Here is a 17,362-nt window from a genome sequence, read left to right as displayed (position 1 = left end):
TTTGCCTCCTGCAAATCAGTCAATCTTCTATCCATGCTAGTATCTTTCTTGAAATATTATCTTGTTGTCTTGCTAAGCATCCTAATATGTGGCACTTTGTGAAAGGCTTTATGAAAATCCCTGTAAACAACATCCACTGACTCTCCTTTGTCTATCCTGCTTATTTCTTCAAAGAATTCCAAGGGATTTGTCAGGCAAGATTTTCCCTTAAGGAAACCATACTGACTTTATCATTGGCCCCCAAGCATCCTGAGACCTCATCCTTAACAATAGATTCCAACATCTTCCCAACCATTGAGGTCAGACTAACTGGCCTATAATTTCCTTTCTTTTGCCTCCCTCCCTTCTTGAAGTCTGGAGTAACATCTGCAATTTTCCGGTCCTCCAGAACCATGTCCGAATCTATTAATTCTTGAAAGGTCATGACTAATGCCTCCTTAATCTCTTCAGCCATCCCTTTCACAACCCTGGGGTGTAGACTTTCTGATCCAGTTGATTTATCTACCTTCAGACCTTTCAATTTCCCAAGCACCTTCTCCCTAGTAATGGCAACTTCTTACTTGCGGCCCCCCTGACACTCTTGAACTTCTGGCAAACAACTGGTGTCTTTGACAATGAAGACTGATGTAGAACGTTTAATCAGTTCGTCTGCCATTTTTTTTGTCCCCTATTACTACTTTCCAGCATCATTTTCCAGCGGTCTGATTATATATTCTCGCCTCTCTTTTACACTTATATCAGAAGAAACTTTTGGTATCCTTTATGACTTTTTTTTGCCTTCTGTTGTTTTTTAAAAGCTTCTCAGTCCTCTAATTTCCCACTAATTTTTGCTCTATTACATGTCATTTCTTTGGATTGTATGTTGGCTTTGACTTCCCTTGTCTCTCATGGTTGCATCATCTTGCCTTTAGAATACTATTTCTTTGAGTTGTATCTATTCTGCATTTTCTGAATTGCTCCCAGAATCTCCAGTCATTGCTGCTCTGCTGTCATCCCTGCTAGTGTCTCCTTCCAGTTAACATTGGCTAGCTCCTCTTTCATGCCTCTGTAATTCCCTTTATTCCACTGTAATACTGATACATCTGACTTTAGCTTCTCCCTTTCAAATTGCAGGGTGAAATATTTCAAAGCAGTGGTGAATTAATAATTATTAACCTTGATGCTTTGGAGAGAGGAAATAATGGGATGTAAATTTGTATGTAATGAAATGATGGATAAATAGGACCTAGTATGGAGCAATAAATAATTTACTGGAGAAACTGGTTGAACACAGCATCTGTGGTTTGAGGAGGAATTGTTGATGCTTTAGATCAAAGCCCAGCATCAGGACAATAATCCTGCATCCTGGATCATGACATAAACAATTTTATCTACTGCAAGTTTAAATCTATTTTGTACAGAGGACGGGTGAAAGCAGTTACAGAAAAAATAATTTTAAGAGAATATGTTTGTCATCAGAACTATTTTACTATGTGAAGGAGCTCACAAAAATGGAGATTAAAATAGTGTGAGGACTGGAAAACTTTGTAGCTTATAATGCACAAATCAGAGCCATGTTTACTGTTAGGCATCAAAAAAGAGTTCCATGTTAATAATTTGAAATGATCTGAATAGTTTTAGATTATTTATGGTTACTTCTTAGAATGTATTGTATTTTGACTAGTAGAAGTTCAAGTTTATTGACATTCAACCGTACACATTTATAAAGCTAAATGAAACAATGTTCCTCCTGGACCAAGGTGAAAAACAGAGTACACTTTTAACATGCAGCACAAAGTAATATTAACACAATAATATTAGTAGATAGTTAAAAATATTCTGTATATTTACAAGTTGACATAAAGTGCATACGTAACATATAGTTAAATATACTGACACTGTCATAACAGTGTGTATTAGGTGGTAGCAGACTAGTATTTTACCTTCCACAAACGAGAAAATCTGCAGATGCTGGAAATCCAAGCAACACACACAAAAGCTGGAGCAACTCAGTAGGCCAGGCAGCATCTATGGAAAAGAGTACAGTCGATGTTTCAGGCTGAGACCCTTCATCAGGACTGGGGAGAAAAAGATAAGTCAGAATAAGAAAGTGGGGGGAGGGAGGGAAGAACAAGGTGATAGGTGAAACCGGGAGGGGGTGGGGTGAAGTGAAGAGCTGGGAAGTTGATTGGTGAGATACAGGGCCTGAGAAGGGGGGAATCTAATGGGAGAGGACAGAAGGTCATGGAAGAAAGAAGAGGAAGAGGACATCCAGAACGAGGTGATTGGTATGTAAGGAGATAAGGTGAGTGATGGGAATGGTGAAGGTGGGGTGGGGTATTACCATAAGTTTGAGAAATCGATGTTCATGTCATCAAGTTGGAGGAATGGGAAGTGGAATTGAAATGGGTAGCCACTGGGAGATCCCACTTTTTCTGGTGGACAGAACATAAGTGCTCAGCATCGGGTCTCACCGATACTCCTTAGGGATTGCTGGCTACTTGACTCTCGTGATTCGTTCATCCCTCTCCAGTGATCTCCCTCCTGGCACTTATCCTTGCAAGCAGAACAAGTATTACACCTATCCCTGCATCTCCCCCATTACTACCATTCAGGGCCCCAAACAGTCCTTCCAGGTGAGGCAACACTTCACCTATGAGTGTGTTGGGGTCATCTACTGTATCCAGTGCTCCTGGTGTGGCCTCCTTTATATCGGCCAGAAAAAGCAGGATCTTCCCGTGGCCACGCATTTTAATTCCGCTTCCTATTCCCATTCCGACATGTCCATAGGACTGTAAGACAAAGGAGCAGAATTAGGCCATTCAGCCTGTCGAGTTTTCTCTGCCATTCCATCATTGCTGATTCCCAGATCCCACTCAGCCCCATACACCCATCTTCTTGCCATATCCTTTGATGTCCTGACTGATCAGCTTCTGCCTTAAATATACCCATGGGCTTGTCCTTCACCGCAGTCTGTGGCAGGGCATTCCACAGATTCACTACTCTCTGGCTAAAAAAAATTCCTCCTTAACTATGTTGTAGAAGGTTGCCCCTCAATTTTGAGGCGGTGCCATCTAGTTCTGGATACCCCCTCCATAGGAAACATCCTCTCCACATCTACCCTATCTAGTCCTTTCAACATTTGGTAGCTTTCAATGAGATCCCCTATATTCTTCTAAGTTCTAGTGAGTACAGACCCTTGTCGGTCCGTGGCCGCCTCTTCTTTCGTGATGAGGCCACATTCAGGTTGGAGGAACAACAGCTTATATTCTCTATGGGTAGCTTCCAACCTGATGGCATGAACATCAATTTCTTAATCTTAAGGTATTCTCCTCCCCCCTTCACCATTCCTGATTCCTACTTCCCTCTCTCACCTTATCTCCTTACCTGCCTGTTACCTCCCTCTGGTGCTCCTCCCCATTTTCCTTCTTCCATGGCCTTCTGTCTTCTCCTATCAGATTCCTCCTTCTCTAGCCCTGTACCTTTTTCACCAACCAACTTCCCAGCTCTTTACTTCACCCCTTCTCCTCTCCCAGTTTTATCTTCAGCTTGTGGTTCTTCTTCCCCTCCCCCCACTTTCTTACTCTGACTCCTCATCTTTTTTGCCAGTTCTGATGAAGGATCTTGGCCTGAAATTTTGACTGTACTCATGGATGCTGCCTGCCTGCTGAGTTCCTCCAGCATTTTGTGTGTATTTTACTTTGTATATTTTGTAATGATCAAACTGTGGTGGTTTATAAAAACTTGGATGGTTTATGTTAATTAGGATGAAGAACGTGTGCGACTTGACAAAGAGCGTTTGGCAGCTCGATTGGAAGGCCATAAAGAAGGCATTGTACAGACGGAGCAGATCAGGTAAATTGAATACACAAATGCTTTTGGACAATAGAAATTTTATAATAGAATAAAACAAAATTATTTGCAATTGATTAGGGTGATTGTCAGGCATGCCATACTAATTACCCCTTTGTGACTCCTCCGTAATCCTATCTAGATGGAATAAAATCCCATGATACCTTCATGGTTGTAAATCATTTAAATTAGATGTATTTTAGAAGGTAGGAACATGCATGCACGCACGCACGCTTGCTCCATACGTATATTGCCTTTTTGGTCCCTAACTGGACTTTCCCTGATAACCCTCTTGCTCCTAATGTAGTAAAACTATTTAAATCTCCACCTTGAAGTTGTTAAATTAGGGATGTTTAAAATATTTGCTCTGATGAAAAACTGATGGGTTATTAATTGAAGGATTTAAGTTAGAATATAAAGTTTGTGCTGCTAAAATGCAACTCAGATTTTTATCACTTTGTCATTTTAAATTTAAATTGGTCAAAACTTGCCACTTTTTCTCATATTTCCTTTAAGTTCACTTGGTCCCAGTTCTCTATACTTCCTTTAAGCTGTTGGAGTTGTAATATAGTGCTCCTCGTAAACTGGAATATTTATTATTTCACAGCGTAACATGTTAAAAATAAACCATGAATTCTAAATTTTTGTGGTGTCAATAAAAGGAACGTACAATTGTCGACATACCTAAACGTCTGGATCCACCGAAGTCCGAAAGATGCCGGATTATTGGAACTTCACTGTCGCTGGTTAAGTCCAAAATTCACCGTGACAAGTCGTGAAGTTCCCCCCTAAATCTTTTATCCATTTTGTAAACCTGTGTCTTTTAGTTTTATTTATCTCTAAGGGGAAAGATTCCTGCTGTCTACCTATACCTCTTATGACTTTATAAACCTCATTTATTTCAACTCATTTCCTCCTCTGCTCCAGAGAAAACAGCCAGCCTGACCGGTCTTTCTTCACCACAGCTTCGCGAATCCCCTTTGTACCCTCTCAGCCTATCTTTCAGTGGTGTGGTGAGCTGAATTATGCTCGGTACTCTAGCTGTAGTCTGACCAATACTATAAGGTTGGAACGTAACCTTCCTCCTTTTGTATTCAGTGTTTCAACAAAGTCATCCCATATGTTTTCTTAACCATGTTATCTACCTGTGCTGCACTGTCAGGGATCTTTGGATGTCTATATCAAGGTCCCTCTGTTCTTCAGTATTACCACGTTTCCTAAGATTACCTTCCACACTTTCAACAACTTCACTAATCTTCGTGTCATCTGCAAACATAGTGATAATACCACCTACGTCACAAGCTCATCAAACTTGCATCACAAACAGCAAGTCCCAGTACCAATTATGTTGAAACACTTACTGCATAAACCACAAAAACACCCCTTTTCCATCACCTCCGTCTTCAATGGCCAGTATAATTTTCTGTCCATTTTATGCATCAGTTCATACTGTGTGTATCATGCAGTAAATCTGTTGTACCACGTAATGTTCATTAAATGTTGTCTTTGTTTTCTATTAACTCTATCCTTGTTACTTATCAAATAGCAAAGAGCCTGCAGCTCTGAGGTGCAGTGTCTTTGTGCATGATTTGCAGAAGGGTTACTAGGTGAATAAGACAAACAACAGGAATTCTGCAGATGCTGGAAATTCAAGCAACACACATCAAAGTTGCTGGTGAACGCAGCAGGCCAGGCAGCATCTCTAGGAAGAGATACAGTCGACGATTCAGGCCGAGACCCTTCGTCAGGACCAAATGAAGGAAGAGTTAGTAAGAGACTTGAAAGTGGGAGGGGGAGATCGAAAATGATAGGAGAAGACAGGAGGGGGAGGGATGGAGCCAAGAGCTGGACAGGTGATTGGCAAAAGGGATATGAGAGGATCATGGGACAGGAGGTCCGGGGAGAAGGAAAAGGAGGCGAGGGGGAACCCAGAGGATGGGCAAGGGGTATAGTCAGAGGGACAGAGGGAGAAAAAAGAGAGTGAGAGAAAGGATGTGTGTATATAAATAAATAATGGATGGGGTACGAGGGGGAGGTGGGGCACTAGTGGAAGTTAGAGAAGTCAATGTTCATGCCATCAGGTTGGAACCTACCCAGACGGAATATAAGGTGTTGTTCCTCCAACCTGAGTGTGGCTTCATCTTTACAGTAGAGGAGGCCATGGATAGACATGTCAGAATGGGAATGGGATGTGGAATTAAAATGTGTGGCCACTGGGAGATCCTGCTTTCTCTGGCGGACAGAGCGTAGGTGTTCAGCAAAATGGTCTCCCAGTCTGCGTCTGGTCTCGCCAATATATAGAAGGCCACATCGGGAGCACCGGACGCAGTACACCTACGCTCTGTCCGTAGGTGTACTTCTATATATTGTCCGTATTTGTCTGTAAACAAATCACCTACCCAAAAAGAAATCCACTCTTAACAGTCTTAACAGTCTTAACAAATTAAATTTGTATCAGGAAAGGCCAAACTTGGAGGATCTGCTCAAATAGGGCAGCAAAAATGCCCTGTCGCGAAATTCCCTTCCAATTTTATGTACCTCAATATCTATCCTAGCATTACCTACCAAATGTTAAGCAGAGAGGCTGTTCCAAGTCTTTAGGAATACGGCTCCTTTCGTGTGCCTGCTCTTTCCCTGCAGGCTGACTGCATCTTAATCACATTTCTTTGTCTTCAGCCCTTTATCCTCTGGTCGCTGAAACTCTCCTTCCAGGAGCACCCACAAACTCTCTCATCGATGTACAGGAAGGGGTTGGGGTGGCCGCTACGTAAACATCTGCAAGGACCTCTCCCCGGTGGCACCCCCTTCCGAACTGCCCGGTCGATCACTGGCCCAACTGCTGAAAAGGGCCCAATTCCTCAGACTGGGGTGACTGCTTCCAGATGCCGTGTGCATTCTGAAATGCCATCGAAGTGGTGGAACTTGCCGTCTCTGCTTTAACTCAGAAATCCCTCCCCGTCTATTTCCCAATAAATTTCTGTGTTATAGTATAAAATTAATCATCTACCTTCAGCAACCAGCCTTCTTTATAGAGTATCATTGTCATCACACTTTAGCAGGCTATTCATGGTTTTCTAACACGTTCTCAGTGTCTTCTGCCACGCTCTCGGCGTTTTCTGCCATTGTTTTCTCCGGGTATGTTTTCATCAGCTGTGGTCAGGTCTGGCATGGCCGGCTGGTGTTCCTCTCTTAGGTTCTCTGTAATTACATAGTTACTGGGTACATTTGGTTCCCCACTCCGTCTGTGGGAGCAACAAGAGGGTGAGTTGTATGCTTTAACCTGAGTCCAGTGTTTCCACTGGCTGCCTCACCGAGTCTGTACACAGACGCAGGTATCATTCGTTAAGAGTGCTCGCTGTGGTCCTGTCCACCTGGGGGCAAACCCTGGCCTTTCTGGCAGCACCCTCACCATAACTTGGTCGCCGGGCTGTGGAAGAGCTATCCCCTTTCCCTCTGGCTCTTTTTGATCAGTGATTTGCTGCTGCTGTTTGGCTCGGTCCTCTAATACTTTAAGTTGGTTACCAAGGTCTTACACATATTGGGTCATTCTATCCCTGTAAGCCCCAGGCTCCCCGCAACCTGTAATTACCCCATAAGGGAATCGCATTGCTCCCCCCATCAATAATTCGTAGGGACTGAGACCCAAAATGCGGTTCGGGGTTGCGCGCAATCTCATCAAGATTCCTGGTAATACATCCACCCATGTCTTTCCAGTCTCAGCTATAGCTTTGGCTAACGCATTCTTGATTGTTCGGTTCATCCTTTCTACCATCCCTTCTACCATCCCTGAACTCTGCGGGTGGTAGGGTACGTCGAATCGTTGTCGAATCCCTAGCAGTCGGCACATTTCCTTCATCACTTTCCCTGTGAAATGTGCTCCCTGATCTGAATTCACCTGAACTGGAGTTCCCCACCTTGGGAGGACTTCCTGAACTAGGATCCATGCAGCGGTGTGGGTGGTGCAGTCCCTTGTTGGGAAAGCCTCTACCCACCAGGTGAAGTGATCCATAATTTCTAGAATGTAGCTTTTTCCCCTGCTTTTTGGCAGGGGCCCTGTGAAGTCTATCTGGATGTTTTCCCCGGGTCCCCTCAGCCGAGGCTGATCTGCCAGCTGTAGCTTGCTGCCCTTACCAGAGTTATGCTGGGCACAAATGATACAATAGCGGCAGAATTTTTCAACACCCTTGCCCATCCCTGGCCACCACCAGTCCTACTGGAGTGTTGTGATCATGCTCTGCCTTCCACGATGCATTGCCCCATGATATAACTTTAGTAGTATCTGTCTAATACAATGTGGGGCCACCGCGACTCTTTCCTCCCCATGTGTCCAGCACCCATCTGGTCCCTCCTTTGCTCCTTTTCTCCTCCATTTTTCCTTCTCTTCTGCCTCTACCTCTTCATATAATTTTACTAAGCTGGCTTCTGTTGTTTCCTCCTGCACACTTGCAATTTCAATTGCCTCTTGTTCCTCTGCTGCTTTATTCGCAGTAATGTCTGCCCTCGGAGGGAAAACTTTATGTTCTGGAATGGCCGCAGTCTCTCTGAGTATCCCCTGGTGTTTTTGTTCCTTGGCTATACCCTTAACAGCGGTCAGTGTGTCAGTTTGTATAGGGTCCTGCTTAGGGGGTTTATACAGACCCTCCTCTATTTTAACTGGGTCTATCTTTACCTGCCCACAACCTTGCTTGTCTCTAGCCCATACTGCTGGGAACTGCTGACAAGGTAACCCATAGACACCGTCCTGGCCCCTTTCTCTAATGATCGGGGCCGCTGCGCCTATGCTATCCAGGCCGTGTATTCTGTTGGTTGTACGCATTCGCTGTCCCTGACTCGTCCATATTATTTCTCCTTTTCCTGAACCTATAACAGTTCCTGCTTCCCTTAGGATATCTATTCCAATGATCGTGCCTTCATTATTTGGACATACCCAAAAATACACTGGAAGCTGCACTCCCCCAATTTCTAGTATTTGCTTCTCGCCTCTTTCTGCTATTACTGTTTTTCCTCCTACACCCCTGATATAACTGGCCTATCTGGTTTTTGGTAAGGGCAAGTCTGTTATTGATACAGGTTCCCCTGTGTCCACTAACATATTGCATTGCTGTCCCCCTAACAATGCCGTTATGTACATCCATGAGTCATCAGAGCTGACAGTGGAGCCCGCTGCCACATCCTTTTCTGCCTTAAGAGATGCTGTCACTAACTCTTTAATCTGATTGACAGTCAGACTGGTAGCTGATGGGGTGAGTGACTGGGTGTCTGCTGTGACCTTTGCCTGGGTTTTCCCCCTCCCTTTTGGACACTTGTCTCCAGCCATGTCCCAATAGGCCACAGCTGTAGCATGTCAACTCCTTCACTGTCTTATACCTGGTCCAACAGTCCTTTGCTAGGTGCCTGGCTGTTGGCAAGCAAAGCAAACTCTCTGGGACATCACAGCAGCTGCATCCACTATACCCACTTTACGATTTCTCTTGCCTTTTCTTTGGTCTATCTCACTGGCCTGTGAAACTATCTCAGAGTAGTTGGACCCTACCATTATGCCTAAATCTAAAACTTCTTGGTGGGCTGAGCTCAGGCCTTCCTTCAGCATTTTTAGGAAGACTGGGTCATCCCTCCCTTGGTTATCCAACCCGGAATACTCCTCGTACACTCAGTATTTACGTTCTGCGTAATCCATGGCTATCTCGTCAGCCTTTTGAATCACTGCCATTATCATTTCCCAGCTACTCTCGCCTCCCCCTAGCCGCTGCGTCACTTCCCCTTTAAAGGAGCGATATCTTTCTTCATTACTGGCGCTCCTGGTAGTTGCCCATGTACCATCCCGCACCCCCTGGGTGGTACTGTCCCACATGTTCCTTGGCCACTTTGCTTTCACTAACACGTGTGTATTTTTAGGGTGCATCTGGTGAATTTCAACCACTTCCTCGAGTTTGCGCCAGAATTCTGAATTCCCACAGGCGACTTTAAGTGACGGCAACTCGGACAAAATGCTCTGTTTCTCCCTGGGGTGAAGGGCTTATAAATAGTCGTAATCAAGGTCAAGGGTTAGCTCGGATCATCAGGGTTCTCAACCTGACCTCAATAGGTGCCACTCTGGTAGATCTCTCCGGGTAAAACCTCTCCCTGAGATACCCCCACACTGCGCAAAATGTCATAGACGGATAGCAGTTAAACAGTACATACTTAAAACCACAGAGTATGTATTCCACAATCTGCCACCTTTGGGTACCTGAACTGATAATGCCTGCTGTATTCCTTTGTATCACACTTGCACACGCATACACTAAAATGCAGCTCCCCGAACGAGTATACACGCCCCTACTCTGGCGTCCCGAACCGTATCGTTGGTTGCCACCTTTCGCAACTGGTGATCCAACTCTCACCAAGTTAACATGCAAAAATTGCTCACACATAAACACACATGCTCACACTACTTTAATATCTACCAGTTCTGCTCTCCACGTTCGTGATACCTTGTGGTCCCGTGTGTCCACTGACTGAACAAATCCAAGTGTGAGTGTTACTTTAGAAAAATACTCACCAACTTAAGACTGCTTGGAACGCTGGCCGTATGACGGGTCACGAAGGTATCCCACTCCTGACACCAAATGTTGTAGCGTGGTTGAAATTACTGGAGAGAGAGAGTCACTGGTAGATACAAAGCAGCTTCTTTATTCGACACAACAAGGTACAGCAGGTATCTACGTACTGAGACGCTTTCCGCAGAAAGGTCTGCTAGCTAAATGTGGGCTCGATATTTATATGCTAAACACAAAGGCAATCGCTACTTAAAAAGTTACAGACAATGCTTCCTTTTGAAGTTACATACAAACATCACACCTTCGGATTTCATCCTTCTGACACCAACGTGTCTGCGTTGGTATCCATGGCCTTTAGTTCAATCCATAATACATTTATTTGACATTTTACGTGCTAACATAGAAGACAATTAATATTTATAATGTATAGATAATACTGTCTTCGAAACTACAGCATCAGGCACCAGAAGCATCTAGTATTTACACCTTTTAGGAAGCCCATTGTGGTGGACTCAATCCACAGTCCTTTGTCAAACAGTTAAAATAGAAGTCTGGTGGCCAAAGTCATTTAAGTGTAAACAAATCATCTACCCAAAAAGAAATCCACTCTAACAGCTAGCACTCAAATAAAAATATATGTGATTCAGCAGGGCTAGCAACATTTATTAATTGGGATATAGAATTAATATTTCTTGTTAGTAGTCTTTTGTCTACTTAAGGTTTATAGTTTTTTTTGGCAGGACAAGATGAAACTAAGATTGGGCATTTGACATGTCCTTAAAATATTTGCCTAGATCAATGGTGGCAACTTGACTTTTAAGGAAGAATTTAGATTTACTCACTGCATTAAAGCTGGAGCACATAACAGAAGGTTTCACCCACACATCAATTATTGTCAGCATTTTCTTTCAGAGTGGTAATTAAACCAAGCCATTTGTTTATACGAGAGCTGGTGGTACAATCCAAAATAAGCACATTTTTTGTGTTTTGATTAAATTTGCTTATTCAACATAACAAAAGCAGATTAAATGATCATTTATTATTGGTTTTGTGGATCTTTAAGTGTATTTTTTTTTAGTTTGCAGAATGACAGATGTTATAAAAATATTATACTGAGGTTTTTCTATGTTATGAATGTATAAATAGTATTTAAAATCACAGTATGCTTGCTCTTTTTTGTAGAAAATATTCCAAGAAGTTTATTTTGTGCTGACTTTAAAATTAAATTTCTCATTAATATCTTTTTATCTTGTAACAAAATACAATAGCTCAATGTTCAAATTGGATTACTCATGTAGATTACAGATTTACATTAAAGAATGTGGGAATTTTTTTTAGGTTTGATTTTTTTGTGATTCTAGGTCATTATCAGAGGCAATGTCAGTGGAAAAGATTGCTGCTATTAAAGCTAAGATCATGGCAAAAAAACGGTCTACTATTAAGACAGATCTGGATGATGACATTGCAGCTTTGAAACAAAGAAGTTTTGTAGATTCTGAAGTAGATGTAACCAGAGATATTGTCAGTAGAGAGAGAGTGTGGCGAACAAGAACTACCATTCTCCAAAGCACTGGCAAGGTGAGTTTAGGTGAATTAAGTCATATGATTGTGTTTTATTTTCTAAGCTCACAAAGATCACAGCGCATATTTGATTTGTAAGGTTATTATGTTTTTATCTATGTGATTTTGAGAATGCACTTGGACTGTTTTTGTTCTGGAAATCTCCTGCCCTGTTGGAGCATGGGTCAGATTGCTTGGTTTTAGTGTCCAGGATGATGTGGCTGGAGTGTGATCAGTGCTTTGATGCTGGTGATGCTAACCCGAGAAAGGATGCTGAGATTGTTTGGTCTATCTTTTAATGATTATGGAGGATTTTGTGGATATAATAGTGGTTTTGCATCGTAAGTTGTATGTGCTTCCAAAACTTACTGGAGGTGAGGCTCACTGCTGGCCAATAGACTGAGCTTGTTGAAATGCTTGAGGTTTGATCTTCAATTTCTTAATTTAATTGTTGATGTCTGCCTTCACTGAGAAGCAGCCCCAAGGTTTGAAAAGTGATCTCTTTCATCTCATTGTAGATCTTGATTTGGGAGGGAAACATTTTGTGCTTCAAGCTTGGCAGATTGGGCCTTTTGTCTTCCAGATACTTCATAGAAGGCCTTTTTATGCTTCAGTGAAGGAATCAACAGTGACATGGAAATTATTGACATGATACAGGTGTATTCTAACTATAAATCAATATTAAAAGCTGGGGTGACCTTGGTTCAGGAGTAAAGGTGACAAATGTTCAGTCGCTTCCTTTTCATTTTTAGATTAACAGTAATGAAATCAGAAAGGCTGAGAAGAGGATTGATGCAGCGTTGATTGACTCCAGTCTGTGGCAGACCCATTGGTTAGGATCACGATTTGCATGTAATCATTCAGCAGAGGAAGAACTGGGATAAACATCTGAGGAATGACTAAATTGAAAGAATTCTGTATGATCCCTCAATTGGTAAAGTTGAAGTCACTCACCTGTATGTGGAAAAAAGCCATGTACAGATATAGTAGATTGATTTGGATATTATTCCAAAGAGGGACAAGAAATTTTAGATTAAGTTTCTATCTTGGCCAGTTTTAAGCTGTTATAATAGTAACAAAAATTGAATGCTTTTGGCAGAAGTCATGGAAGATTGTACTTGTGAATCAAATGCATCAGAGCTGTTTCTTCATAATGTGACAATTTCATTTGTTTTTCCACTTAATTTGCTTGACATGGTGTGAATCAAATCTCATATCAAATCAAGATCCTAAAGGGATTGGACAGGCTAGATGCAGGAAGATTGTTCCCGATGTTGGGGAAGTCCAGAACGAGGGGCCACAGTTTGAGGATAAAGGGGAAGCCTTTTAGGACCGAGATTAGGAAAAACTTCTTCACACAGAGAGTGGTGAATCTGTGGAATTCTCTGCCACAGGAAACAGTTGAGGCCAGTTCATTGGCTATATTTAAGAGGGAGTTAGATATGGCCCTTGTGGCTACGGGGGTCAGGGGGTATGGAGGGAAGGCTGGGGTGGGGTTCTGAGTTGGATGATCAGCCATGATCATAATAAATGGCGGTGCAGGCTCGAAGGGCTGAATGGCCTACTCCTGCACCTATTTTCTATGTTTCTATATGATGGTTAAGGATTTAAAAAAATATATATATTTAAAAATGACACCAATTTACTACTTCATTCTCAAGTTTCTACTATCAATGAAATACCTCTCATTGTAATTAAAATAGAAATTCAGGGTCCAAGTTGCATCTGTCAAACCCCCATAATGTAGGAATTGTCAGGTAATTTGATTTTTGGATTAAACAATAGTTATTGGCTGAACAACAGGATTATTTCTCTTTAGCGTGGTACTATTGAATCTTCTTTTGCCTAAGATGTTGATGTAGTCTCAATTTAAGGTCTTATTCACAAAAGACACCTCTTTAAATGTAGTATTCCTTATTTCACTCAGTGAGCTTAATTTTTATTTATGGAAATGGATTGCACCTACAAATGAGATTTGCCCTCCACTAAACTAAATCTGGAAATATAATTAGGAAAGTTAACCTGGAATCTTATGGGAGCCCTCCTCTCTACTGATTATACCCGAAAACAAAAATTGGCATAACTGAACTCATGAAGCTGGCACTGATCTGACTGATGAGGCACCATGCACCTTTTCTTCTTGTAGATCTTATCACATGCTGGCGTTTGAATGAGCCTTTTCCATAAAAGTGTTTTAATAAACTAAACTACATTTTCAGGCTTAATAGCATGTCAGAGCTATTAAACACTTTGAATGTATCATTAATGTAACATTGAAAGTTCAAAAAATTATAATTTTTGAGATTGAAAATGTTTTACTTTAAAAATAATGCAGAAGCAATTAAAAACATATATTAATTCAAGAAAGGTCAATTACCTGAAACTTACCTGATTTTTTCAGAGCTATTTCTCCACTGAAATTAAGGGTGTTTCACGAACACACATTTACTGCAGCTAAGAGTTTTAGGAAGTTGGGCCTTCATGTTGGATTCCATGACTGAAGTCTGATTGACAGCTCTAGGGTTTAGATCAAAGTTTAGATTTTTGTACTCTTGCAAACAGAGAATCTTAAACTTCCTAATAGTTATCATAGTTATTCTTTAGCAGTTGCCACTTGTGGAATTTCTGGTACTTCTCTAAAATGTTCAAACCATTGTAGAAATTGCAAAAGATTTAAGTGAAAATTGATTTGATACATCAGCTGATGACTGAAAATTCTCAAAGATATTGTCACTTTCATTTAAGAAAGCTCTTATTATTTGACTTCAATACAATTAAATAAATGTTCTTGGACTTCAGGATCAGGTTTTATTATCACTGTCTTACATGATGTGCAATCGTTGTCTTGCAGCAGCAGTGATAGAGTGCAGAGGCATAAATTTATTCTGTATTGCAAACTAAATAAATACTGCCTAAAAAGGAGAAATATGAGTTATGTTCATTGATTATTAACAAATCTGATGACAGAAGGGAAAAAGCAGTTCCTGAATCATTCAGTGTGTGTCCTTAGGCTCTGCTACAATCCCTCGATGGTAGTAACAAAAAGAGGGCATGGTGAGGGTCCTTAATGATGTATGCCTTCCTCTTGAGTCACTGACTTTTGAAGATGTCTTCGGTGGTGGGAAGGGTTATGCCCATGACGAAGCTGCCAGAGTTTACAATCCTCTGCAGCTTCTTGCAACCCTATGCAATGGAGCCTCCGTACGGGGCTGTGATGCAATCAGTCAGAATGTTTTCCACTATATTTCCATAGAAATTTGCAAGAGCCTTTGATGTATCACATCTCAAACTCTTAATGAAGTAGTGCTGCTGGTATGTCTTCTTCATGATTGCATAAATGTATCCGGCCCAACACAGGTTCTCAGAAATGTTGACATGCAGAAATTTAAAACTGCTAATGCTTCTTACTGCTAATCCCTCAGTGAGATTTGATGTCTGTTTGATGACATGATGATGAAAAGTGAAGCTTAAGAGTGAACAAATGCTATTCTGATCCTCTAAAAGAATTGTGGATCTTGACTTCAAAGATCAATTATCCTAACATCAACAATGAGGGAAATGTTTGATTCTGACAAGATTCCTTCTTATGCTCTTAGAAATTATAAATTGCAAATTGCAAGAATTAAAACATGGTTGGGCCTCATCAATTAAAGCAGTGAATTGAGACACAATGTTTTTACAAGTGCATTTGTTCCAATTAATGTGATTAGAGTTTGCAGGAAACATCTTCAAAGTAAAAGTAAATTTATTATCAAAGTACAATACATATTTGTCACCATATACTATGCTGAGATTTATTTTCTTGTGAGCATTAACAGTAGATACAAAGAAACACAATAGAATCAATGAAAAGATGACAAACAACCAATATACAAAAGTTGACAAATTATGCAAATACAGAAAAAAACTAATAGATACATGATAAATAATATTGAGAACATGAGTTGTAGAGTGCTTGAAAGTGGGCCCGTTGGATGTGGAATCAGTTCAGTGTTGAGGTGAGTGAAGTTGTCCACTCTGGTTCAGGAGCCTGATGTATGCTGGGTAACAATCAGGTTCCTGTACTTCCTGATGGCAGCAATGAGAAGAGAACATAGTCTGGTTGGTGGGAGACCTTTTTACTTTCCTGAGCCATTGCTCCTTGTGAACGTGTTCAATGGTGGGAAGGGCTTTACCTGCGACGGACTTCCTATATCTACTACTTTTTGTAGGATTTTCCATTCAAAGGTACCAGTGTTTCCATACCATTCAGAACACCAGTTTGTCAAAGTTTTAGATGACTTGCCAAATCTTTGTAAATTTCTAAGAAAGTAGAGGCACTGCTGTGCCTTTTTTTTAATGGGATTTACTCTATGTGCTGGACCCATCCTCTCAAATGATAATGCCGAGGAATTTAAAATAACTGACCCTGTTAAACCTTGCTTCTGATTATTATCCGTAACCCGATGCTAGAACAAACAGTACTACAGAGGATAAAGCAACAGTTTTTTTATTAGTAGCTCGCTACTGGAGAGAGAGCACTTCTTAGGCACACACAGGGCCTGTACCGGTGGTCTCTCTCTCTGAAGCACACAGATACAGTGTCTTTTTATACCCTTTTTGTCATGTAGCAGGAGACAATTTTTTAGCTACCCCCATAGTCACATGCCCAGCAATAGTGGTATTTTGAGACAAAGATCCCTTAGTTATCTTAAAAGGTCAAAGGCCATCTGTCAGACAATGTGCAAGATGAGGTAGTTCCTCATTTTTCAACCTTATTTCCACATTTTTTAGACAGAATGTAATTAAATTACCACATCCTGCTGGTGAAACAAGGATTGCAAGGTCATTCATAGAACATTCATAGAAAATAGGTGCAGGAGTAGGCCATTCGGCCCTTCGAGCCTGCACCGCCATTCAGTATGATCATGGCTGATCATCCAACTCAGAACCCTGTACCTGCCTTCACCCCATACCCCCTGATCCCTTTAGCCACAAGGTCCATATCTAACTCCCTCTTAAATATAGCCAATGAACTGGCCTCAACTGTTTCCTGTGGCAGAGAATTCCACAGATTCACCACTCTCTGTGTGAAGAAGTTTTTCCTCATCTCCGTCCTAAAAGGCTTCCCCTTTATCCTCAAACTGTGACCCCTCGTTCTGGACTTCTCCAACATCGGGAACAGTCTTCCTGCATCCAGCCTGTCCAATCCCTTTAGGATTTTATATGTTTCAATAAGATCCCCCCTCAATCTTCTAAATTCCAACGAGTATAAGCCTAGTCGATCCAGTCTTTCATCATATGAAAGTCCTGCCATCCCAGGAGTCAACCTGGTGAACCTTCTTCTCAGATTAGGGGACCAAAACTGCACACAATACTCCAAGTGTGATCTCACCAAGGCCTTGTACAACTGCAGTAGTACCTCCCTGCTCCTGTACTCGAATCCTCTTGCT

General features: G+C 41.6%; 1 protein-coding gene across 2 annotated transcripts in view; it reads left to right on the top strand.

The window, feature by feature from the left end:
• The window catches only part of cdc73 (cell division cycle 73, Paf1/RNA polymerase II complex component, homolog (S. cerevisiae)), a 329,568-nt gene that overhangs the window by 43,963 nt on the left and 268,243 nt on the right, over nt 1-17,362 (top strand). For both annotated transcript variants that reach the window (XM_072274186.1, XM_072274187.1), the window contains exons 6-7: nt 3,746-3,834; nt 11,732-11,948. In XM_072274186.1, coding sequence (XP_072130287.1) covers nt 3,746-3,834; nt 11,732-11,948 — 306 coding nt within the window. The remainder of the gene's footprint in view (nt 1-3,745; nt 3,835-11,731; nt 11,949-17,362) is intronic.

The sequence above is a fragment of the Mobula birostris genome, chromosome 12 (assembly GCF_030028105.1).
Source record: "Mobula birostris isolate sMobBir1 chromosome 12, sMobBir1.hap1, whole genome shotgun sequence".
NCBI classification, from domain to species: Eukaryota; Metazoa; Chordata; class Chondrichthyes; order Myliobatiformes; family Myliobatidae; genus Mobula; species Mobula birostris.
This window is presented reverse-complemented; position numbering and strand designations above follow the sequence as displayed.